At 36.9% G+C, this 26,950-nt stretch overlaps 1 protein-coding gene across 7 annotated transcripts in view; it reads left to right on the top strand.

Moving 5' to 3' along the window:
* LOC136851529 (ras-related protein rapA) overlaps window positions 1-26,950 on the top strand; it is a 678,490-nt gene that overhangs the window by 648,277 nt on the left and 3,263 nt on the right. For 2 of the 7 annotated variants that reach the window (XM_067125759.1, XM_067125760.1), the window contains 7 exons: window positions 1,605-1,670; window positions 5,462-5,619; window positions 8,935-8,958; window positions 12,765-12,827; window positions 13,197-13,427; window positions 18,878-19,018; window positions 20,468-20,691. In XM_067125759.1, coding sequence (XP_066981860.1) covers window positions 5,512-5,619; window positions 8,935-8,958; window positions 12,765-12,827; window positions 13,197-13,427; window positions 18,878-19,018; window positions 20,468-20,691 — 791 coding nt within the window. In that variant the 5' untranslated portion in view covers window positions 1,605-1,670; window positions 5,462-5,511. The remainder of the gene's footprint in view (window positions 1-1,604; window positions 1,671-5,461; window positions 5,620-8,934; window positions 8,959-12,764; window positions 12,828-13,196; window positions 13,428-18,877; window positions 19,019-20,467; window positions 20,692-26,950) is intronic. The other 5 variants (XM_067125762.1, XM_067125761.1, XM_067125763.1 and 2 more) reach the window with 4 other exon arrangements.

The following is a 26,950-nucleotide window of genomic DNA, read 5'->3' as shown; positions in this document are numbered from 1 at the left end:
GGCTTCAAAGGTCACCGGTGCCAGAAATGTGTCTTATCAGTTGGTTTAAGCAAAAGAAAAGAAAACATTAGTCCCTTTTAGTTTCTTTTTTCCTAACAAGAATTTGAGGAGTGCTAAGATTACATTTAAAATTAAAGTTCCACCGTTTTTGTTTTTTCTTAACATTCTTAAAACATTATCTCCCGTTGTTGTCAGGTACAATAATGTATGTAAGTGTAAGCGAAGTCTTACGGGAGGTGAAACCATATGCCTATGCCTGATAAAGGGAAGATGTTATGAATTCAGAAAAATTCACTTAAGATGCTTTAAATAATGGAAGTAATGAAGCAAGCAGAACTTTGATTCACATTTAGACTGACCGGTTTGTACGCACTGCCAACACAGTTCAAATGTGTACCAAGTTGATTGCGAAAGGATGTTGTCAGTACCTCAGTCAAAGTAACTGAATGATTAAATTTTTATTTCACAGCATAGTTAAAGCCATTTTAAAGTTATTTTAACGCGTATGTAGTGTAATCAGATTACGGACATGTAATGCCGTTTTGTTACCTTGTGTTATCTAAGGTAATGAATATTTTTTTCTTGCAAACCATTCGGAATATACTTGAACTGCGATGTCAGTTTGTACATTGGTGACTTTTTTCGGTGATTTGATTATCGTTCATCAAAAGGATATATAGGCAGGGGTCTGGGCTACAACAATGTACTAGTGTTGTTGTTGTTGTTGTTTTTTGTTTTTTTTACGAGAGAAGGTTGTTGAAATGTTGAATAGCATGGAAAGGGCGAATTCCAAAGCTGGACAGGAGAGGGTCACTAACGATTAGAAGATTAGATTACCGGTTTCCTCGCAAGTAACATTATCACATTATTGAATGTAATGCCACAAAAATACATGTTTCAGTTCTAACAATTTAATTGCAACAAAGATGATTTAACTTACAATGAGTTGAAATTATGCTCTAAGGGATATTACGGATGTTCCATATGTAGATGAGTTAATGGTGGTGGGGAAGTGTGATTGCATGGACAATGCCCTTCGCCCATCCCGGGATTGAGGAGAATAGTGAGTGATAGTGTCAGCTGGAGTACTGAGACGGGTGGCTGGAGATCAGTGGAAATGAAAGCACATTGAAGACGTGAACGGTGGAATTTCACAGAGGCCCTTTGCCTCGCACGGCGTTGAATGCGATGATGACGAAGTGGAAATTATCTTTTGTCGTATCTAGGAGCATTTTTCGATCAAGAAAAGATACGAGTTGTAACTTGAAAATAACCGTCTAGTCAAATTTTGCTTACTGATATAATGCGGAAATAAATCGGAATTTTAATTTCTACCATAGAGCATTTTCCCTTGAGGGAAGGTACATTTGAAAATGAAAAATACATTTTCCAGGTATGGAAAATAGTGGAAATTGAAAAGTGCATTATTCCTGAACAAGAAGACAGTAGAAAAAAAACTGATTATTCAATTTTCAAGTTTAAGCAGCAGTATTCCCTGATAGTCAGTAAATATTGAAACGGACATTTTTCAGCTTTGCTGCTGAGCATTTTTCGTTGCAGAAAATCAGCAAGCAAATCTAAGGAAGTGTTTTCCTTCTTTGCAGGTCGTCGACGTAGGAACCCAAAAATCTCTGCTGAAACACTTAGGTCATGGCATCCAGGTCTGTAAGGTGCGTCACTTCTAAACTTTTGAAGTGGGTTAGAAAGGATATAATCGTTTTTAAACCCATAGAGCATGCCCATTTTCTTCAACAGTTTATATGAAAATTTTCATTTAGCATGAATTATCCAATGACGTCAGCAAAGTCAGCGGAGTTTTACTGTTCATAACTTATCAAAAACACTTTGTATCTCCTTTTGCATGAAAAGGCGATTTTTAAAAGCTGACATATTTTGGATATATGGATATAGTCTTCAGGGTTTTATTAAAAAATAAATAGACTTTTTAATTACTATCGGAAAATGTTACTTTCGAATTCTTATGGATATGCATAGTTGCTTGGAATTGTACCCAAAATTGTGTTCAGTCTGGCTTCTCGGGTTTGATATTTTTGTTATGTAATTTTGGTGTCGACCGTTTTCCATCGGAATTTTGTTTCAGACGATTGTAATTCTGGCACGTAAGATTTTTATTTTATCTTGGAATTTTTTTCGAATCACAGACGAGCATAAATTGAAAGTCAAAACTGTTAACAGGAAGGCAGCAGAAATAGTTTGTTAAAGTGGTTGTTTTCAAGGTCGTGGTTCGTGAACGGTTTTGCCAAAGATAAAGATTAAATTAACCAAATTATACTGAAAGTTTCGTCCCTGCAGGACTGAATTCGTTTCAGAGGATTATGGAGGTTAGCGAAATTAATTTTAAAATAATTTCCTTGTGGAAAGTGTAAAAAGTTGTTAAAACTTCAGTGAATCCGGAAGTTTAATATGGATTAGATAGAAAGAAATTTGAGCTTTTTTATCTTCAGTGAATCCGGAAGTTTAATATGGATTAAATAGAAAGGAATTTGAGCTTTTTTAAAAGATTTCTTAAACGAAACCGGGGAGACAAACAGGTAATCTACGCTACTGTAGGAGAGAGAGAGAGAGAGAGAGAGAGAGAGAGAGAGAGAGAGAGAGAGAGAGAGAGAAAAGTCTTTGGGCATATTTGGTCGCAAATCTTGGGGTAAGTGTGTAGTGGGAAATTGCGCCTTATATATTTGCGTAAAAGTAAAGGCGACAGTGTTCGTTAGTAATTACTGTATTATTGATGCGGTACAAGGGAAGTAGAAAGTATGGTCTGTAATAATATTGAACAAAAGAATATCAGCCAGTTTTTATTACTCACTGATCAATCAAATGTCAACTTTAAATGAACTCCATGGTCAATTGTACTTGGCATTTTTGGAGGTTACACTATTTGACTTTTTGTTTAAATTCAGCCTTCTAGGAAGAAAAAAAAAGCTTTGTGTGCTTTGGCTCTCTCTCTCTCTCTCTCTCTCTCTCTCTCTCTCTCTCTCTCTCTCTCTCTCTCTCTCTCTCTCTCAGCATGTCAAAGCGATTTGCATATATTAGGCCGTCAAGGGCACATGTAGATTTTCTGCCGCTACTCTGAAACTTCGGAAATTCCATAAAATATATACAGTGGTTTATTTTGCCTTTGAAGTTGAAAGGTGTCAAGAAAGCAAAGCCAGTTAATAATAATAATAATAATAATAATAATAATAATAATAATAATGGGACTTCAGTTTCCAATTAAATATTCCATTCTCGGATAAAATGGACAAAAATATTAGACGGTACTAAAACCTATAATTCCATTGCCAGGTCGTCAGATCATACTTTCATAAATCAAATCAAACTCTTTTGATGTAGTTTTTCTAATTATTCAGTGCATGTTACCCCAGCAAATTAATGGTCATTTTGGACTGCGTTTGATAAAAAAAAGTGTACAGAATAATTATTTTTAGTCCAGTGTGAGGGTGCAGAGACATTCAACGGCAAAGCCTTTTTTTCATCATTTCAGTTCTTGCGTGATCAAGCTGGTTGACTGTCGTTTTTTTTTATTTCACCAGAATCTTTGGAAATGTGAAGGAGACCCCTAAAACGTGATTTAATTATTTACTGACTGATTGTGAATTACCTGGTGTTATAAATACCAGGATCACTGACGCAGAGTATGGCTAAGGGAATGTATGCTGCTCAGTCAGGAAGCTGACGAAAGCAGTGTCAACTTATGTAATCGACTGCAGTCTCTCTCTCTCTCTCTCTCTCTCTCTCTCTCTCTCAGCAGTGGATCACTGCAGCCTCTGTATTCATGTTTGAAGAACAGTTGTCAAGTTTGTCAACGGTATCGAAGAATGTCAAGGAGTGCATTATGTTCACAATTTGATCTAATTATTAAAATTCGACATGGTTTGCCCCATAACGACAATATTGTTCAGAATTGAGATCAAATCTCATTTTATGATGAAGATTTGTCGTCTGAGGTTTTTTTTATTTTTGCCAGACTTTTTTTCAAAAGTCCATGAGTATAATTGATATAAAGTCAACACCTTTAAATATAACGCGTCAGGTGAACAACGATATTACTAGACTGCAATGCATTGCGTCACACAGAACCGTTGCTCTAATTGACAAAATTAGTTGGACTAATTTCATTACATCGAACTGTTGCATACCAGATAATCGTATTGTCACAGAACGGATTTCCAAAAGCAGTCGTAATACGAGCAGTTACATTTGGAATACCGAAAGTAGTCGTATTTTCAGGGGCCTTCTGAAACCGTTTTTTTGGTTTTTAGAAATATGTCATAAGCAAAATGACATATTTTAGTCTTTGATTTTCTAGTAATCCTCTTCTCTGGCGGTAATATGCGAGAACAAAAGACAAAACCTTTATATATCTTCATAAGTGGTTTTGCATTTGCAAGTCTCTTTAGTAATTTAGTGGCAACAATTTTATAATTAAAATAACCTGGTACATGATTTTGTAGAAAGAATGAAAACTTAAATGTTTGGGAGACACAAAGAAATGCATCTATAAATAAGATAATGAAAAGCTGTTTCAGAAGGCCCCTGAAAATACTACTTTCGGTATTCCGGACGTAATTGCTCCAGGTATTAAGACTGCTTTTGGAAATCCGTTCCGTGACAATGCGATTATCTGAATTTATTTGATGCCGACTTAAATAGTCTTACAATTTTTCCATGTAGAAAGTTTGACTCATTTAATTTAACGGCGAATAATGAAACTTCTTAATATCGATTAAGATTCGATTATCTATTCAATAATGACTTACACTGAATTTTTAGGTGCAGAAAAATGGAAAGGTCTTGCAATTTGAGGTCGACCGAACTGAAGCTTCGTCATCTGCTGGTGTTTACTATTCATTAATTATTAATCCCAGTTAAGGTACTTGATATGGGGACGTTAACGCAGCAACACAAACACATGATTTGCATAATAATTAAACCTTTGTTGCTGATGGCGTCCATACTTATGGGTGGAGGTTAGTCATTATAGAACTGAAGAGAATTAAGATTAATTGCGTCTAGTTGGTTTTCAGAGGTAGTGGTGTGTATATATATACATACTGTATATATATATTATATTTATATATATATATATATATATATATATATATATATATATATATATATATATATATATATATATATATATATATATATATAATATATGTGGTGTGTGTGTGTGTATGAAATGTATGATATGCGTGCGCGCGCAGATAAATAAATACTGCTTTCCATAGTTTGGAAATATAGTACTTAAAATATAATCTAACGAAAATGTGCTGACGCTTCAAATTTCATTGTAAAGTTATATAAACGCCTGCTCTTTTAAAAACAGTAGCAGCAGTGCAATAGCAGAAAATTATGCTTTGAAACCCCTGTTGGGCATTTTAAAATTGCAAGAACCTTCTTCCCTTTTTTGTGTTTATTCACCCAAAACTTTCCTTTCCAGGAGCAGCCCCGGGCTGGAGAAAGTTGGGCTTTGAGGTCTTTGGTCGGTGAATGGAATTGTGTGGCGGTTGTTTCGTCAGGCTGGAAGATTCCCAGCCCTACTATTACCGGTCCAAAATGATGAAAGCCAGGCATTTTGCCCGCCGTTTCTCCTTGCAGGTGAGTCTGGAAGGTGTGGACGCTGGGTGGTGGGAGCGGTTTTCCAGGCTGAGGATGACAAGTACGTTGGACGGAAGGGGCTGGAGTGGTTTTCCAAATTAAGGGGTTTAAGGAATACATTGAGGAAAGGGACTTCAGTGGTTTAAGGGATACGTTGAAGGAAATGAACTGGAGAGGTTTCCCTAATACGGGTTTTAAGGAATATTTGAATGAAAGGGTCTGGAGTGGTTTTTCTAATAAGGGTAATAATGAATAATTTAAAAGAAAAGAGCTGGAGTGGTTTCCTTAAGGGGTTTAAGGAATACTGGAGTGAAAGGGATGGTATGGATTACGTAATAAGGGTTTAAGGAACACCTGTGTGAAAGGGGCTGGTGTTGTTTCCCCTATTTAGGGGATGGAAAGGAGCTGGAATGGTTTTCCCTAATAACTTGTGTAAGGAATATGTTAAACGAAAGGAGCTGGAGTGGTTTCCCTAATAATGGGTTTAAGGACTACGTTGAGGAAAGCAACTGGAGTGGTTTCCCTAATAAGGGCTTTTAAGGAATATCGGAATGAAAGGGGCCGGAGTGGTTTCTCTAATAAGGGCACTAATAAGTATGTTGAAGGCAGTGGGCTGGAGTGGTTTCCCTGTAAGGGGTTTAAGGAATACTTGAATGAAAGAGGTTGGTGTGGATTCCCTAGCAAAGGGTTTAAGGAATACTTAAATGAAAAGGGCTGGATTGATTTTCCTAATAAAAGGTTTAAAGAGTCCTTGAATGAAAGGGGTTGGAGTGGTTTCCCTAATAAGGGTTTTAAGGAATACTTGAATGAAGGGGGTTGGTATTGTTTCCCTAATAAGAAGTTTCAGGAATATCTGAATGAAAGGGGTTGGTATGGTTTCCCTAGTAAGGAGTTTCAGGAATACCTGAATGAAGGGGGCTGGTATGGTTTTCTTAATAGGGGCGCAAAAACCACGATGGAGGTCAAGGGTTGAAGAGCTGGTGTGATTTCCATAGTAAGGACTAAAGTTGGCTTCACAGAGGTACTTTTGTATTATTTAACGTTCCGACATGAGACTTTGCACGATGTAAACGATATTTTTTCTGTCCTTGCGCTAAATTGGGGCGATGTCACGCAAGCACGAACGTGCCTAAATTATATTTTGCAGTGATATACATTTATATATATTATTATATGTATATGTACATATATATATGCATATTTAATAAAACCAGATTTATATGGCTTTAACAAAGTGTTTTATATAGAAACGAATAAATGCAGCCTAGTTATTAGAATTACAATAGCAAAGGTATTATTGCATTGCACAGGAATGTCAGCATTTTCGAATCTACAAAATTAAGTATTATAAGCAACCGAGAAGTTATATTGACGGAAATTTATATAACAGCAAAAAGTTGGCTAAGTAGTAGCCTTAAATATGGTATTTATGAATTATTAGCCAGTCCAAAGGCAGTGAATGAGTACCAAATAAGAGAGCTATACTTGGTATTAAGTATTCAGATCAGACTGGGAAGTAAATGGAACTAAGAGAACGTAGGCTGCTTTTGCTATTTTTAAAACCAGACCTAATTTTCAAGAAGATTAATATAAAATAGTTACGTCGGTCTTAGCATGATGAGCGGTTTGCCCGACAAATTTTTTCTAAGATATATATATTTTTCATCATATATATATATATATATATATATATATATATATATATATATATATATATATATATATATATATATATATATATATATATATATATATATATTATATATTTTACTGTACCATGAATTTTCAGTAAGGAATTTGGTATTAGATGTAATTTAACATTTATCATAAGTAATTTTTTCGTGAGCTGACATTAAAGATGACCAGTGATAATTATTGCTGATTTATGTCATTGACATACCTTCTGCTAAGGTTCTTGGAGTTTAACTTGAGCACCATAAATCTGTCTTGCGTGTTCCAGATTCACTTTTAACTGTAATTTCAATCCATCTAGATTAACTCATACGTACAAGGAACGTACTTTGTTCTTGTTATCGTGATATAGTTTGGCATAGTGGGTATGACATGCATGTGTGCACAAAGCGTAGATTTGGGAGGCAGATAGATTGAGGCAAATGCAGGAACAAGTATTTTTAGCTGAAGCATGATGGTTGCGTGCGTGTGTTTCCTACTCACCCTCTGTAGAGACACGACTGGACGCATGAGAATACTTAGCATTTTGAATTTTGGAGTTAATGTCCACATGACAACTGTACTTTTAATTCTACATAGGGGTTAAATAATTGAACGTTTTTGAGGTTGCAATGGTAAACAACTCGGTTTCTCTCAGGAAATTGAGTTTTTTTTTAGTGTTGCATTGACACCAAAACATGATAAAAGATAGGTTAAAAAAAACTTGAACTGACTTTTAACCTTAGTTGAGCATTGTCTTTGATTACATTAGTTTTAATTATAATACAATTTAATAGAAGTAATTTCTACAGTCCACGTTATGGTAGCTTGGTTGAGGCTACTGATGTGATTAGGTTACCCCTTAGAAAACACAACTCTGACAGGTTTCGAGCCAAAATTTGAAACGAAGACAAGTCTTGCGGGGGGGTGGTAAAACTCTACTGTAGTAGGAGGAAATACAAATAATAAATGTTGAATTGAATCTCTATCCTAAAATTACTGAATTCGCCAAATTAATGGTAAAATTTGTGGAAAAAATTTGTTTTAGATCTATAGGTTATCATTTTGAATATCTGACATATCAGTTTAATTTAGTTGTTTCATGGTAAACATAGGAAAGAAAATGAGTTAACATTCCTGTGTTTTTATTATAAGCATTGGTGTATAATTTACTTTGGAGAGACATTGGAACGTGAGACTATGACTCAGTAGTCACTCAGTGTTTATTGAAAAGCTTTTTCCGTTGTAATACACTACTGGAAACAAAGAGTAACTTGCAAGAAATATAAAAATGAAATGTTTTAGACAGTAAATTGCTTTTAAGTGGTGTCTTAAATTAAAGTAGAACAGCCACGCTGCTTGAATAAAATTGTTGCTCAACGTAATCGATCGAGAATTATCAGAAGAATGAGAACTAAGCGACTGTGCTATTCAGGGGGCGTGGCCTGTATCCTAGCATAGATTAAATAGTTTCATGGTCAGTGTTGTTGACACAAATAGATGTCACTGCCATATTCAAGTCAATGTTACCTTGAACTTTAGCCGAGCTTTCGTCTAACTCTTTCTAAGCTACCAATAGTTGTGTAAATCTTCTAAGAAAGCCTTTTTTCTCTCTCTCCCTCCTGTTCTTGTATTTCCCTGTAGCCTGCACTGTACGAGGAGGAAAGGGTGAGATTTTTCTTGGCATTTTCTAAGGATTTTCTATTAAAGTGTTCTTGAGAATTTTGAAAAATGATACCCAGCTTTTAACTGCATCTCGATTAGAATGTTTACTACAAGTTATGAATATTTATTGCACTTTGATAACTACTGATTGCACTATGGTGAATGTTTATGGGCATCGCCATTCATCATTACTATTAATTGTTGTCGCTGCACACTTGTCACTTATAATACTTTTCAATTATTCTCGGACTAATTAGTAATTTTTTCATTTTTTCCTTTAGAGTTATCCAAAGGTACTCATTTTCCTTTAAGCATGCCTAGAATACAATGGCTTTTATCAGGTTCTGTGTTTAGCTTTATTTGCATGTTTAGCCAGCCGTCGGTTTTACTTGCATGGCCATTAAACCAAAGCTTGTTTTATTTTAATATTTAGGCCCCATAGCTTTATAAGCATAATTATAATGATGTAGTTATATATTTGCAAGTTCAATGTAATCCTCAGAATTACTTGCATAATGAAACCTTCCGTTTTATTCCATGACTTATTCACCCCCGGAGATTTAATTTTTTCAATATTTAAGACTGAACTTTTATTTTTATGGTTGCACAACCCTGGAGGCTCTTTACTCTCCTAACTCTACAACAGTCAGCTATGTTTGCACGGTAATGTAAACCTCCAAGCATTTCTGTCAGGGCATTAATCTTTCAGCTACCGCAAAAAGAAAACTGCTTTCTAACATTAGCTTTATCCTTTTGATTACACGGGATTATTGTGACCTCTCCTGGTGAGCACATCATTGGAATGCCATTTAGAGCCGCTATTGTAAGTCTCTCTCTCTCTCTCTCTCTCTCTCTCTCTCTCTCTCTCTCTCTCTCTCTCTCTCTCTCTCTCTCTCTCTCTCTCTCTCTCTCTCTCTTTTGTTACGTACATTTATTGCTTAACAGTAATGTTCTTAACCCAGACTGTGCAGTGGTGAATCTGATTATCTGCTGTTGAATCAGTAACTTAAGACTTACTCATGTTCATTATGTAACTCTGATGTTAGGTGATTGTTTCATTTCTTGAAGGCCATTTAAACAATTTAGGGAAAAAACAAGTGTTATTAAATTGCATCAAATGCTAAGAGTCATGACAGCAACAAGTAATGTCCAGGTTAACACTGAATGCAGGTACATTTTATCTGGTAATGAAAAGAACTGAAGTGATTTTTAGCATCTGTCTGCCCACCAGCAGCAGGTAGAAAGTAATTTTATTCAGATAGTCCCAGTAATGTTTTAGTACGTCGGCCATTTGCTTGCCAGCCTTTTTTTTTTCACCCCTTGGTTTATTAAGGAATTCAAGAAATGGAGATGATGAAGGGTAGAGAAGTTTTTGAGGGTTGAAGAAAAATGTTACTGTCTGGAAATGAGAACCACTATCAGTCTTGTTAAACATTATTCGCACAGAGAGAGATCTTATTTAACATACAGCAATTCGGAAATCAGTTTTGCTTAAAAAATTAAAGCGGAGAAAGGGTTCTTTGTAACATTCTATTTTTTATTTATTTTTATTTATTTATTTATTTTTTTTTTTTTGGCTTTAGCATCACGTCCTCTTACGAGTCTTAAATTTTAATACTCAGAATTGGTAGGGGTCTGTCCACTAGCCAGGAGACCTCCTTGTCTTTATTAAGAGTCAAGTACAATTTTGAGAAGCACTCCATACAGTAAAACGCTGAAAACTCTGCGGCAGTTGTGTCTTTTGAATACTAATGTTTATTATATCTTTGAATTATTAACTTTTGCTGTCTAGTTTGCTTTAGAATTGGATCGGGGCATGAGTTGATAGAACCAAAATCCCCAATTAAAATAATGCTGATTATGATCAGCCTTTTCAACAACGCACTTCCAAAATGTGAATTCTCATCCTCCCTCAGTATTTATCCGAATCTGTTAACTGGCTGGCTATCAGAGACTAGTCTGACATCACTTGTCATGTCCGTCTTTGTCTCTTGACCATAATCAAAAGATAATAAGCTCCGCGTTTAGACGTGCAATTGTTAAGCACTGTGTTTGCTACTCTCATCACTGGTCTTGGTCAGAAGTAGTGGACAGTACGTAACATCCCTCGATTCAAGACTTGCCCTCTCAACCCTCTCTTTTATTGCCATTTCTTTTGATGGTATGGGTACACTAGTAATAACTTGAATTATTTAAGGGTAACCTCAAGTCGCTGACAGCTGTCAGACTTGATGCCCATGGAGTCTGTTCTTTCCTTAATGAGCTTTGATCCGATAAAACCTTGCGCAGTGCCAAGGACGGCTTTTCATATTCTTATGCACGATATTAGCAAAAGTAGTTGTTAGTGTGCATGTTTAGCAGAATTTTAGTGTGCTGCTTATTATGTTGATAATTAATCTAGTTGTACTCTGCTTTTCACTTCATTATTTGCAGTGATTCTGCCACCATCATTGGTTAGAATAGTGTTCGATGGCATTTTGCTAGATCACCAAACTTAAAAGAAATGTTTTTTTTATTATTTTAAAAAATAATCTTTTAACTGAAGAACTGTTCTATATATATTTTGCTCTGTACTGAAGTTTTGCATTTCATGATTAATGAATCAAATATTTTCTCATTTTACCAGTAAGCTTGTATAGTTTAGGTGTAAACATATAATTTTTTCTTTAAATTATACGGCAGTTATTGTTCAAAGGCCTATTCTTTAATATCCATTAATGAACTTGAGTTTTCAGTTTTATGATACGTCCAGACAGTTATTAAATATCACCAAATTAATATTTTTTTCTAAAAGCTCTGATCATTTTATTAAAACCGTTGTGCTGTAAATATATTGACAGTAATTACAAAATTCGTATATACGCTTGAGTGGAAAAAATAGTTGCATATTTGAATAATGCACCATAAGTATTTTCATTGGCTTAACCTGAAACAGAAAAACAAAATTTTTAAAATTGAAATGTATGTTGCGACATTGAACAAAATTTTTAAGCCCACTCCATTTTTTGATCAGGCAGTGGTATACTTACATTAGAAATAGAAATAAAAAAAAAAATAGTTTATAGTTTTTCAAGCCAAGTTCAGCTTCCGTTCGTCGGATCCCGGACAGTTTTTTTTTTTCTTGTTTATGCATCCTATATTTCATCTCAGCGCTAACTGGGTCGAGGCATGGGGTAACACTTTTTGTCTTGCATATTTAGTATAAGTTCATATGAAACAAACTCAAGGTCTTTGTCATTTCTTCATGCAGTAGATTGGAACCAAACCTTGATGTTTGAGATGTTTTTACTATAGCTTAAACTGACAGTGACACGAAAAGTCTACATGATACGTTAACTGCACGTTGTCTTAATATTATGTGGTGCTGGTTAGTCAAAAAAACTACAGTATATAGTTGCCATGTAATTAAACTAGTTTGTTCTGTATGAAGCCTTTTTAATTGAATTGTGTCCACAACAATGGGGTTTGATGTTTGGTTACTTTCCCTACAACATTAGACTCAAGTACTCGGATGCGTACTAGATAAAAAGTGATATATAACACTAGCCCTGAAATATGAATTCCACAAAAATAAATTACAAAAAAAAGGTTCTCATCTCCTGAAATACCACGTCATTGTACTGTAAATCAGATGTCGTAAGAAAATTTGTAATTTCAACATACCAACACAGAACAAACTAGCTAGTTTTGAATAACCTGGCGCTGCTTTCATTTATTCTTTATGATATGCAAGGAGTTCATACCAGCATTGTGGCAGTTGCTTTCTTGCTGTTTTCATTTTGTATTTAATGTGTGAAACTACTCCTCAGCCGACGTCGGTGAGTAAGGATGCTGACAGATCAACTGTACTGGAGGACACAGACTGGGACACGGTTAGTTGACATTTCCAGGGACTTTTTTCAAGTTTAAAGGGGTCCAGGTGCACAGCGAAAAAGGACTTTTTTTTTTGTCGCTATTTTTATGAACTATGTACCGTTATCAAAAGGTGGTGGAAAAGCTTGCGACATTTTGAGTGACTTGACAATGGAACACTAGTTTTAGGACTTTTTTTTCGCATTGTTGACATCAAATAAGTCAAGTGGTACAGATGATATTTTTGCTTAAATTGGGTAATAATTCTGCTCATAAATTGCCATTAATTTGTGACTAAACTGTTGAAATTAAATAGCTCAAATCTGATATCGGGAAAATGGACTGGTCTGACATTACGACTTGTAAAGATTTTGAAACTTTATCGACAGCCTACCCCAGTAACCAAGGAAGATGAAGCGAGCGGGCCATCGGCGAGTGCCGGGACGAGCTCGGGGGCGATGGACAAAGGGAGCAACGAAAGCAAAAAGAAACGCTACAGAATCGTGGTGATGGGCGCTGCCAAAGTTGGGAAGACTGCGATCATCAATCAGTTCCTCTACGATCAGTTCACTCCAAAATACACGAGGACAGTCGAGGAGATGCATCACGGAGAATACGAGGTCGGTTTTTTTGCTCTTTACTTGTGCAGAAATATTACTATAAAATATGCAGGCCCTTTTTCTTGAATTTAGGCGCCGCGGAAGTCGATAGTCTACTTAAGCTTAGGCGCCAGTGGATTGAAGTCCTGTATCTTTATTTAAAGCAAGATATCCTTCACTGGTACTCTGAAAGGCTGAAGCCTTTTGATGATTTTTTGCCCTTCGACTTCAGTAATTGAAAATGCGTCTGGTCTGGTGAATCTAAGACATCATCAATACTGTACCCTTATAATAAGCCCTCCTCCGGTAGGGGGTAGTGCTGTCAGTGCACCTGACGCGCGGTGCAGTGTAAGCTTTACTTCAGGTTCTTTGCAGCGTCCCTGCAACCCCTTTCATACCTTTTACCGAATCTCCTTTCATATTCTTTCTTCCATCTTACTTTCCACCCTCTTCTTACAATTGTTTCATAGAGCAACTGCGAGGTTTTTCTCCTGTTACACCTTTGTAACCTTTTACTCTCAATTTTCCTTTCGGCGCTGAATGACCTTGTAGGCTCCAGCGCTTGGCCTTTGGCCTAAATTGTAACTTCTATTCTGTAATCAGTCAACCCATCTGTTCTGTTTCCGATAAGTAAGGGTTAATTCTAACAAGTTTCTCATTTTTTTTTCAAGTTGTTAATTTAATTACTCGGTCTCATAGATCACTCCGAGGTCTATTGTAATGATTTTTTTTTTCTCTCAAGTATAATAACCGTTACCATCCGCTACCTTATCCAATAGTAAAGCACTTTAAATCCAGTTGATGTTTCTATTATATTTAATGCACTTGGCCACTGAGAATTGCTCAAAATATAGATACCTTTGAGAATACTTAGCTAAAATTTCTGAAAGTTTTTGCAAAGCCCTTTTGCCTTCATTTTTAAAAGGGTGACAAGCTGATAAGGTAGCAGCTTCACTTGAGTGTTATGCTTTTATTGCCTTTTGTTAAGCTAGTAAGTGAATGCTCTATCAAGAGGGATTCAAGGCCTTCCCTGTGTCCATTTCCAAAGTTGTTACTTAAAGTAATACTAATGTTTGAGAATTTATCATTGTTTTGTATTTAAACTTGAACTTACCAATTCGTGTTTGGCATTTTGTGTTGGATCTCAGACCCCATTCAGACAGGGTTAATGATAACATGCAAGTTAAATTTTGATTATTCAACCAGCAAGTGGGTATCATAAATATTTGTTGTTGTTATTATTGTAGCACCTATCTTCTTTTTTTTTACCACGCCTAGACCTTTTTACGAAATTAAATTACATGATAGAGGTTCTGGCCAGTGTAGACTTTAGGATCTTTCTAGCAATGAAAAGTAGAGATGGTCTTTAGACTCCCGTAATCAAAATTAATACTGTCAAGTATTTAACATTTTATTGCAGTTGATGGTCACTTAATGTTGGTTTATTTTTTAAATATTTCTTTACAGTGTTTTGTCTGCAACAGTAGACAGAGCATTTTTGCTATATAGCAGTTGCACAACTACTCATTAGCATCAGGAAGGTAGTAATTTGGTTGTCAGTGGTCAAGTATGAGCGATTGGAAACAAAATCCGATGATGCTTCATTATACTTGAAGAGTAAAAAGTAAGACAGCCCTTCCTGATTTGGTGCTCTTGGGTGCTCAGATTTCTTAACAGAATGTATGACTGTCGACCATTCCAAAACTGTGGGCAAGACATTAGTCCTTCAGTTAATGTAACTATAATTGAAAGTGCTATGTCGGTGTGGTGTTTAGGATTTGTATGATTCATAATTTTCTTTTGCTTTACAACTTGACAGAAGATTTACTCCGAAATAAGTTACGATTTCGGATGTTATGCAAATTGAAGCTAGTCCTTATTGGTATTAAATCGCTATTAATGGCTTCATTTATTATGTTCAGTAGTGTTCTGTTGTAGATGTTTTAAAGATCATTTTTGACATGAACACGGATTTTTGACAGGAAATTATTTCCATTCCAATTTTGAATGCTTTTTCTCTTTGTTGCTGCTTTTAAGGACATTATGGTAATTATATATATTTTGTTTATTTTCCCACTGAGAGCTGTATGACTTTGGTTTTATTATTTCGTATTCTGTTTTTTCCCAGTGCAGTAGGTATGTGAATTTGTGATGTTTTGTATAACATTTTTTTATAAAGAAACTTAACTGTGCACAATACTGGAGAATCTGAAAATTCGGGATTTTTTTTATCATTAACCCTGAACTGCTGTGAAGCAAAAGTGCCTTGCTACTACTGTTCCTGTCCTATTGGTGGAAAAATGGGTAGGCAGTGTGGTTTAGATACTATATTTCATTCCGGTTTTTCTTACGTTATCATTTTCGTCATCAGAATATGTCTAGAGAAAATTAGTGTAATTTTTGTTAATTTATTCATGTATATTATAAATTACTACTAAGTCATTTAAAAGGATTGTAACTTGCGAATTAAGATTTTCCAGGATACGTTGAATAACAGGGTTGAAATTTGTCCGTCAAGTAAATTTGTTTGTTTTAAGGAAGTAGACCAGCCGAAGAACAAAGTCAAACAAAAGTTGTTTTTATTGGCTATGGTATTTAAAAACGTGAATTGAAGCATTTCATTCAATTTTTTCAGTTTCCCCCATAAACTACAATGTATAATGCGTGTTTGGTCAATACTATATAGTATTTTGTTAATTTTTTACCGAAAAAGTGCCTCAAAATTGACTAAGGCATCATTTCCGCACCGATGCCACTAATGCTAGATGACGGCACCAAAAAAGCAGCTAAGTCGACCTGACACTGCCTTCAAGAGTATAAATATGCACTTAGATCACCAAACTAAGTCTTCCTACTTCCTAATGTATCCATTGTGAAAGGGTCATAGCAATTACCGTCTTGTCGAAAAAAGTTAACTATTTTTTTAGGCAGATACAAGTAGCCTATACGAGGACACATCGTTATGCTGGGATTGAATGGATTTTGTGCGAGCGGGAGGAATTTGTAAAATTGGTTTGCTTTTCATTTTTATTTAAGCTATCAAGAGCGCTATAGAGTGATGTATAAAAAAAATCCATAGCGCAGTGTCTATAGAATTTGGGGAAAAATTGTAATCATTAAAAGTAGATACTGTTGTAGAATTAATTTAAATATATTTCCAAGAAAAAATAAGTATGCTAGTCCATTAGTAGAAGTGGATTTTGTTAATTGTTTCTTCCGGGTATCTCGAATCTCTGAAAAAAATCTTGTATTGCTGTGTAATTTTAGCAACTTGTTTGTCAATAATTGAAATACTGTGTCTGCAGTGCATATTATTTGGATGTTTTGATAAATATTTCAAGAATTAATTATTGTGCCTTTGCTTTTGGTTGGTTGTGATAAATTTCTATTTTGTGGTAATTGTTTGCTTTTGTCGTACAGTAATTTAGGGTGAAAAAATCATTAAGAAAGCTAAACACCGGATACTTGATTGAAATGGCGATGTTTGCATGGTCTGTAGCCAGTTGGTGTAAGTAAAAATTGCGTGCTCTTCTAAACGTTTCTCAGTGTGACGACCTTGCGAGACTCGGGAAGTAGCTGCAGCACATAGAATATTCTCTCTCTCTCTCTCTCTCTCTCTCTCTCTCTCTCTCTCTCTCTCTCTCTCTCTCTCTCTCTCTCTCTCTCTAGGATGCTATGTAGGGTGTGATACTGTTTACTTTACAACAAATATTACTACAGTGGTTGCACATTGTAGGGAGAGCAATATAAAATGTAGGCTAGATTAAAATGTGAAAACAATGATGGGTTGTTATAATTGAGTCTGCGAGTTACTCACAAACTATGCAAAATAACGGCACAACGTCCCGTATAGTTTGGGATTTCATTCATTTTATGCACGGACAAGATTGAGGTTTTTTTTTTGCTAGTAGCCTATTAGGCTGATAGTCATGAATGCGGGTAGTGTTATTGCATTAAAAAGATTAAATTTTTAATTTTAATTATATTTTTAGCTTTCAGGTACCTTCATATTAAGATGTCTGTTAAGTGAAGAGGGAATTATCTAGGGGTGAATGTTAAGGAATAGCCCAAAAATTGTCAAAAAGAATAGTCCCCCTTATAAGCACAAAGTTTTCTGTGTAGCACGTTAAAAGAAAATGTGTAATGAAGGGAGGCCTAACGTAAAGTCTTGGATTCAGAGGTCAGCAATTCATTGCGAGTTCCTCCTTTTTCAGATGTTAGTGTTAATTATTTAGAAATAACAATCAATTAGTTAATTCTAAATTTCAACGATAATTAAGGAATAATTTCGTGGAGACACTTTCGATTATATAGTTAGGCTAAGATTGCATACTATAAACGGGGTTTTAATATTTATAAGGTGTTTCTCAATAAATAACAGTTCGGATCTCTGTTTTGCGAAAATTCTGTCAAGTGCCGGTAGATTGAAAAATAATTTGCATTCTTGGTATGAAAAGTCACATTTATACGTCTTTCAGTTGAACCTGGTGCATTAACTATTAAACATGATGCTTTTATATATTCAGAGGGCAAGTTCTTTTGTTTTCGATAGATCTTTTATAAATATTAATAGCTTCCAGAAAAGTTCCACTTTAAACTATTTGTGATACCCAGTGTTGGTATTTGTGTTTTCATTTTTCTTTGGAAAATTTTTTAAAACACGTTCTTGAAAGAGTTTGAAGTTTGAATGTTGGTGGTCTGTGTAATAGTTTTAGAAAATTTAACCCCAGTTCTATATTCCACCCAGTTGCACTTCTATATGAGGGACAAACGAGTTATGGTCGGTTTTAATAATTTTAAACCATGCCGTAATTTATGCACCATCTAGTCTTAAATTTGTAAGACAGAGGAGTTTGTTAATGAAACATTTTGCCCAATGTAGGCCAAGAGGCAGAACTGAAGCAGAGAACCCTCCCTACTCTCGTCTTGGATCATAAGGCCCTTCTCATATTGTAATGAAGTTATATTTTGGTTGTCATTTGTAATTGGGTGCAGCTTTCTATTTATAATTTTTTTATCGCTACGCTCTTGGCTTGTTCTGGTTCACAAGAAATAAAGTAGCCGTGTCGTCATATACTTTTCTTTGCTTTTCAACACCTTTCATCAGAACATTTTTGGACTTCTTGTCCATTTTCTCTAGTAAAAATTTTATCTGTGTAACAGCAAATTCCTTCTGGGTTTACATGAAAAAATGTAGCAGACTTGCATGACCATTTGATGCTACCTGAATTGAAATTTGAGTTTTGGATTTAGTTGCCACTACATGGAAGTTGACTGTAAGCTTGTAATAAAGTGGTTGCCTGCCACAAAATCAGTGTGCCTTTCCCCATGTCTGAAGAATTCTATTGTCTTCATTCTTCACTTCAGTTCGTGCTGTTGTGTTTCTGTATTAGTATTTATTATGCAGTGAGTACTGAGCAAGTAGCCACCACTTTGACCAGTTCACTTCAGATTCTTCTCATCTTTTACAGGTATCGGGGATGTCTCTAACTCTAGATATTCTAGACACTTCTGGATCATATGAGTTCCCTGCTATGCGTGAACTCTCCATCAATACAGCAGATGCTTTCATACTCGTCTATGCTATCAATGATGCAGACTCCTTTGAAGAGGTACTAGACTTAAAGAGTAGTAACTGTTATGCAACACAAGAATTTGGAACCTTTTTTCTATTTAAAAGAGTGCATTTTGATTTCAGTAATCATGATTATGGGTTTTATATGTAACAAGTTAGTATGAAGGTCTGCCATAGTCATATTTTAACTTTTTTTTTTCAAGGACTTGCACTGCTAACAGAGTACATACAGTAAAATTGCAATGAATGAAACTGGTGTACCATGCACATCTGATGGAGAACATTTAAAAGTGACAGAATTAATTTTAGCCCCAGGAAAAGTAAAGGAGTTGCATTATTATACAAATTTATTCCTGAAAGACTTAACAGTACTTAGTAAAAATAAATTCAGAACATTTACATATAAGTAAAGTATTCAAAATTATTCAATTAGTCTTGTGCCTTATATTTTTGGCCCCATAGGGAGTAGTGCCGTCAGTGCACCTCATGCGGTGCACTGTAGGCATTACTTAAGGTTCTTTGCAGCGTCCCATCGGCCCCTAGCTGCAACCCCTTTCGTTCCTTTTACTGTACCTCCTTTCATATTCTTTCTTCCATCTTACTTTCCACCCTCTCTTAACAATTGTTTCATAGTGCAACAGCGAGGTTTTCCTCCTGTTACAACTTTCAAACCTTTTACTGTCAATTTCCGCTTCAGCGCTGAATGAACACATAGGTCCTAGTGCTTGGCCTTTGGCCTAAATTCTACATTAAATTCAATCCTTACATTTTTTGGTACAAATGTCCACATTCAAAATTGACAGTTTGCTAACATGGGTTTAAGCTATATGCAGACTTGATGATTTCCTCCATGAATAATGAGAAAGTCAAACACCAATCCAATTTTCTTCTGAAACGTGAAATTACAGTTAATAGATCAATAAAATTTCGTTTTTTTAACAGCATAACTAATCTGCTCAAAATCTAAAGGGCTCGTTTGTTTCCATAAATGTTGAAAGCACTATAAACCAGATCTTTTACTGATTACCTCGACACTGAAGGGACAGGATTGGTTATTTAATGAATCAAACCACACTCATTCTGTGAACAATCCATACTCACTGTGTCAGAACAAAATGTAGTTAAGTGTGTGCATGCTCCATGGAGAAGAGAAGGCAACATTTTCTTAGGATGACCATCAAATTATGGTTTAGAAGCTTGGCTAAATTAACGTTATAGCTCTGTAATTCTTATTTTAATCACAATTTTCAGTCAGCATTAATAACTCGTCCATAAGATGTACTGTGGTCTTTGTATTTTATTTCCCATGTCCTCTTTTGCAGGATCATGATTTTGAACATTGTTCAGCGTGCATTTGTATTGAACTAATTCCTTATTCCTTACAAAATTTACATAACCAAAACATAATATTTTAAAAAATTTTACAGGTACGTTATTCCTTAAAAATTTACATAACCAAAACATAATATTTTTAAAAATTTTACAGGTACGCAACTTGAGAGAAATAATCATGAACACTAAGAAGAAAACAGTTCCCATTGTTGTGGTAGGTAACAAGAGAGATATGGAGGATCAACGTGCTGTTCCTACTGAGGCTGCAGAAACCATAGTTCTTCTGAACTGGGAAAATGGATTTCTTGAAGCCAGTGCTAAAGACAATCTTAATGTGCTGCACATATTTAAAGAATTATTAAACCAGGCCAAAATAAGGTATGCAATAAAAATATTAGGGGAATATACAGGTTTCATGTTAAGTACAGGCAGGGTCCCTGTTATTCAGTACGAAGGCCAATTCATGTGCACTGTTTGTAAGAGTTGAAAAACAATAATAATTACAAAAATAAATAGTAATATGTTGGGAAAAAAATACTGAGTACATGTATCTCCATGATCATATTTTGGTACTTACATCAGCTTTTGAGAGCAAATAAAAACAATATGCCTTGAACTTCGACTGATGTATATGACACTTGGCAGTCTGCTGGCATTTTTTAGGTCTTTCTTCCTTCCAGGGTATAACATATGAGTATTGGCCCTTTTATACCCTACTTGTAGTCCTTCATCCCACTCAATGAAAAATACCAAATTTTAATATCCCACTCGATGAAATATACCAGATTTTAAAAAGTCATTTGTATTTTTCCTAGGATGCGAACCTATGCTTTCATAAGTGAAGTTTCTAATGCAAGACGTGCTTCGTCTGTCACTGACTTAACTAGAAAAAAAAAATCCTGTCGAGTAGAGGGAGGGTAAACTTCACCATAAAAGCATAGGTTCATATCCTAAGAAAACACACATTTCTAAAATTTTGTACTTGTTCCAATGAGAATATAAAACTATGTTGTCTCACCTTCAGCCTCCTGTCTTCCCTGCTCTGTTCCTTAGGCATCCACCATGGAAGGGCTAGGGCTGGGAGGCAAGAAATGACTGGTTTGGGTTATCCAAATCCTTGCTCTGTGGTCCTGCCTTGCCCTTGTTGCCAGAACCTTGGTTAAGGGGAGGAATGCCTAATGGAGAAGTGGTTCTGCTCCAGAGAGGGGGTCTGTCTGCCTATCCATGGGAGACTGGTGTGAGGTGGTGTCCCTCAAGTGCTCTCTGTGTCAGCTGCCTGGAGTACCAACTTTGGCGGGTAGTAGTAGTCTTAGTCGAGTAAGGGGCTGTTCCTCAGGCTCAGGCTACTTTCTAGAGAGATCTGCTTCTGTAACACCATCAGAAAGAATGCTCTCCTCTTTAGGATAACAGTGGCCCAAGTGTGCCCCATTTGTCCTATGATGTCCTGTGATGTAAGAGAGAGCTTTCCCAGGAGGTAATGGGTAGCTTCTGATAGCAGGCTACTTCTCCAGTGGGAGGGCATCCTTTATGTCTTTAGGTCAAGCCCCCTTAGCATCTGTCCAGCCAAGAGATGGCTCTGAAGCCCCTCCCTAGCATAAGCTCAAGGTTCCCTACTTTACAGCTGTTGAGCCAGACACCTTACTGCTGAATGGAAATGTTCCAGCAGTACATTGCTGGTCGACCTGCAAATGTTGGAATCTAACAATCTTTGGGATGGTGACGGAGTCTCCTGCTTGACAGGGAAGGGGACGGGGCAGGAGCATCTTAGACCTGGAAGATGCTAGAGAATTCTCTGTCGTCCTACCAGGCCATTTGCCTCTCTGATCAATCGCTGTATTAATGGGGACCAGTGAAGTCAGACAGACCGCTTCACTTCTTGGATGGATTTATTGACTGATTGATTTATAGATTTTAGGCATACATGCCAAGCACTGGGGCAACTAAGGCCATTCAGCGCTGAAATGGAAATTGACAGTAAAAGTTTGAAAGGTGTAACAGGAGGAAAACCTTGCAGTTGCACTATGAATCAGTTGTTAGGAGAGGGTGGACAGTAAGAAGGAAGAGAGAGAATATGAACGGAGGTACAATAAAAGGAATGAAAGCAGTTGCAGCTAGGGGCCAAAGGGATGCTGCAAAGACACTTAAGTAATGCCTACATTGAACCACATGAGGTCCACTGACGACACTGCCCCCCTACGGGGATTCACTTTCTGGAGGTTCTCTGCTGCCTGCTCCAGGTAGGAGAGTATGACAGGGGTCTTCAGCAGCAGCGATTCAGGGGTCCACCAGGCATAAGCAATGTCTGATTTGCATGTAGAATTCCACAAATCCCTTCTCCTCTTCCCACACATCCAGCTGCACAGGGTCTTCAAGTCCCCCTGCCTCCGCTCTATGTCCTACCAAAGGAAGCTGCTGACCTACTAGTTGAAGAGGCCCTGAGAGCTGTCCCACTGGGGACTACGCTGCTGTAGTCTCTATCCTTGCTGCTGTTGGCAGGGTGTTTCTTTGGTAGGACTTGCTGAGGTGACCTCTGATCTTGCCTGTTGCTGCTCTCCTAAGGGGAACAGTGACTGGAGGGGTAAGGGCAGAGCAGGACAGGTCTGCACTGCCTCTTGCACAATGAACTTTGCCCTCATCTGATCTGTTCTGTGAGCGGGGACTGGGTCTTTGCTACTGGAGCACCTGTTTGAGCTGCTGCAAGACTATGCCGAAGACAATATGTGGATGCTGGCTCTCAAATCTACTCGTCCTCCTCCTCAAGCTGCTGCTCTGGGAAGAACCACTCCCCCTGCTCAACCTAGAGGCTGATCTGTCCCTCCTAAGCTGGGAGGAAATAAGGAAAGATGCTGACAATGCCAAGGAGGGGACGACAGAAGCAATGAAAGGGTAATGTCTGCACCCCCTATTAAGCCTTTGATATCTAGATCTATATTTCTTCTGGTACTTTGCTGGAGGAGAGGGAAGGCCTGCAACTGCTCTTGACCACCTCTTGCACGTTTCTTTCTCACTCTTATCCATTCTAAGTGAAGAAGAGTTGGAGGACAAGGTGACTGGGAGGATCCTGTGTCCTCCTTGGCTTTCATGTGGTGGTAGACAATGATGGGTGACCCTCTAAAGGTTGGCTGCCAACGTCTGCTGTAGTGGTTGACCACCCTTCAGCCCTCTTATCCAGAACTTCCTTAATCACATCCTCGGCAATTGGAACTTCTGTTGACACTGCCATGGTGGGAGGGGCAAAAGTTCCTGAATGAGGTATCACTGAGGGAGGTGGTCTTAGTGAAAGCAGAATAGCCAGAGGACAAGAAGGGTCAAGGGTGGGTTTCTTGGAGGAGGAACTGCCCTTCTTATGCCACCTCTTGTAGAGAAATCATTGGAGTGACTGGCACCCCAAGCATTCTTCACAGGTGGCCTCTCTTATCCTCCCAGACACAAAATGCAAGCAGTTCAGATCTATTGCAATTGGGAACTTATTGCAAGGCTTGTCATTTCCTTCATGGTATCCATGAAACACAAAGAAGGGAGTTAAGACAAATGAGGGCGTCTTACTACACATTAGGTCACACAAGGAAGGTGGCCACATGTCTCTCAAAAGCACAAAGAACAAAAGGTGCCTTCCTTCAACATAAAACCACAGTAAATTATCCCTTTGGGCTACTGAAGGAGTACCAGACACTGGAAGGGCAATACATATCCCTGCAAAGGAAAACACAAAAGGGCATGAACACAAGACACAGAAGGCAAATCTCAGCTAAATGGAAGAAAGACAGGCTGAAGGCACGACTGATTTATAGGGCTGCTCGATAAGATTTTATTTTTATGGCAAAGTCAGCGACGGCAAAGCGTGACTAGCTTGAGAAACTCTATTCAGGAAAGCATCAAAATTCTCGTTGGAATAAATATTATTTGGAGTAGATGTAAGCCCTGCAACTGATTTTGAGTGGCATGTTTAGGGCCGATTTACCTTCAAAGTAGCATTTGTTTGCATGTTTTATTCGAAGTCTGCCTTTGGATAAGAAGCTGGGCCTAATAAGAATAAAGGTCAAAGATGAGAGTTTCTGTAATGTTGTTGTTAAACAAGAAGCTATAAGATAGTGTTGAGGTTGAGTGACTGATTATGGTGAATGGGATTAGCAAGAGTATTTCGAAAGGCCAAAAAGCAAGTTGGTCTTAATGATGGAAGTGAATTCAAAGAAATGAAGTTTACAGTATATCTGTACTCACGTGTGCAAATTGATAATGTTGGTTAATAGCAAAATCCTGAAAGAATACTCTAGAAGATAGTATCAACATACACTTCAAGAGTTCAAAACTACAGAGAGAGCCAAAGTGACAGTTCAAGATTTTGGTAATTGGCAACATCAAGGTGGACCTTTTATGCTCCAGGTCAGTGTTACATGCAGATTTGCTGTTATGGGTTGGTAATACTTACAGGAGTCAACTCATCTACAATAAAAAGGAAAAGAAAAACAAATTTGTATTATGGGGTGAGATTAAGATCTCAGTCAATTTAAGGAAGTCCTATCATCCTTTATTCTGTACTGAAAATTGCCATTAACCAACATGAACAAGCATAAGAGAAGTCTGCCAGATTAATGCTTAGGTCACAATTACAAGTGACTTATCAAATGCTGTTAATGGCACTCACCACCATGGCTGCCACAGCACCTAATATATCAGCATTTTTCAAAACTCTTATCATAAAATTAGTGGAAACCTTATATCACTTTTAAAAATAATGGAAACCTTATATCAAAAGTGAATATTGAAGGTGCTACTTTTTTATACTTATTTTGGTCATGCCAAAAACTACTGGGAGGAAAGCCTGAAACAGTCACATAGGAATTACTAAAACTCAGGGTAATTATTTCAAGTTGCAAGCCATGGATTGTCTGAAATAATCATGCAACTTCCCAAACAAATAGTGAGGACACCCTTGCAGACAAGTCTCAAGAGCCACAGCTAATAAAGCTGGACTGGAGGGATGATTTTAACTTCTCATAAGCCAAGCTCTTTAAAGAGAGTGTGACTGATGTTCTACAGCTCAGCCATCAAATATTTTTACAGAAAAAGCCAAGCCACCCATTTCTACAGAAGTGAAATGACAAAGAATATAAAGCAATATATATTGTCACTGATGACTAAGAAACACCTCTTGAGAGGGTTTTGGACAGAAATGAGTTTCTGCATCATGTACTGTATCAAGTAAAATTTGAGATATTTCAAGGCATTTTTGCCCTACCCCAAACTCGCATCGACCTGCTCCAAATGCACTCCAAGGTTGTCACTGAATGAATCTCAAGTTCCAGAATTATCTAAAATTCACTAAATTGCCTTAGTTGGGAAGGTTCATAGTATAAAATGGTATTTTCTTCCTAATTAAGCACCAGAAATTATCTGAATTTCTCTTGCTAGAAACTTAATGGGGTGAAAAACTGAGCCAACTAGACCAAGGTTTATAAATCCTATTTTGAAAACTATATATAAACAGTTGTGGAATTTCATGTGGGACAATATCCATGAAGGTCAAAAATAATAGAAGCAAACAACTACTTTTTATCTTAATAAATCTAACTCCCACAGATCACACAAAACCCCATTCTTTGTTCCTATGCTGTACTGACAATCTCCTCAAGAAGATAAAAAATGTTTTATGCCCCCCCCTCCCCTCCAATAATATGAAATAGCATAATGCTGTTCCTTTACCTTGGCAATTTGGGAATGTTCAGAGCAATGAGAGCCGAATGTGCCAAGTAATCCCAGTGCAAGTCAGCCACAAAACATGGTTTCCTGTGCAGATAAAGCAAGGAAATTTAAATTTTACAATGTCTAATAAACAGTTTCTCCCTGCTATGTCAGTATGCAGACTGCAAAACAAAAATATCAGTAAAGGTAAGGCAGTACCTCCAACAACCCAAAGATTAGCTTCTTGGACTCTAAGAAATGAGGAGGATGTTCTAGTGTAAAGGATGTCCTAAGTATTACCCACGTACCTTGAAACTGGCTACGGTATCTTGGGTGATTGAGAAGAACTGTAATGTACTCCTTAGTCAAACTCTTTCTTGAGATTACCAACATTATCTGGGGTCCCACTGCAGGAAATAGTTTTTTCATAGTAACAAGTCATGTAACTCCCAGTTTTGACAATGAATGTTATACTGCTGTAACTGTTCCTCTAAAAGGGAGTTTATACAGTTTAGCAAGCAGGGTATTACCTTCTGCACACTATTCAGTATTAAACTAAACAAAAGTTTGTATTCAAGATTCAGGAGACCTAAACACCGCCCACATACTACCTGCTGAAGGATTAAGTAAGATGAGCTCAATTAAATGACTACCTGCTGAAGGATTAAGTAAGATGAGCTCAATTAAATGAATCTAAAAATAATTTTACTGATTGTTCTGGATGAAATCTGCGATTCTCTATAGGCTGACTTCAAAAAATTGTAAGATGTAGTTTGCAATTATCAAGCGATCATCACCGAAGAACCTGAAGAAGAACAATGCCTTCTGAAAAACCGGCAAGAACTTACAAAGTGATATCTAAAGCCATTCTCTCTACCATGGAACAGAGGCAGCTACCTGCCCAATTTCTGTTCATCAGTAGTTTCTGCTTTCCTGTGTTTTACCCATTGTCCAG

The sequence above is a fragment of the Macrobrachium rosenbergii genome, chromosome 23, assembly GCF_040412425.1.
Source record: "Macrobrachium rosenbergii isolate ZJJX-2024 chromosome 23, ASM4041242v1, whole genome shotgun sequence".
In the NCBI taxonomy this organism is placed as follows: domain Eukaryota; kingdom Metazoa; phylum Arthropoda; class Malacostraca; order Decapoda; family Palaemonidae; genus Macrobrachium; species Macrobrachium rosenbergii.
This window is presented reverse-complemented; position numbering and strand designations above follow the sequence as displayed.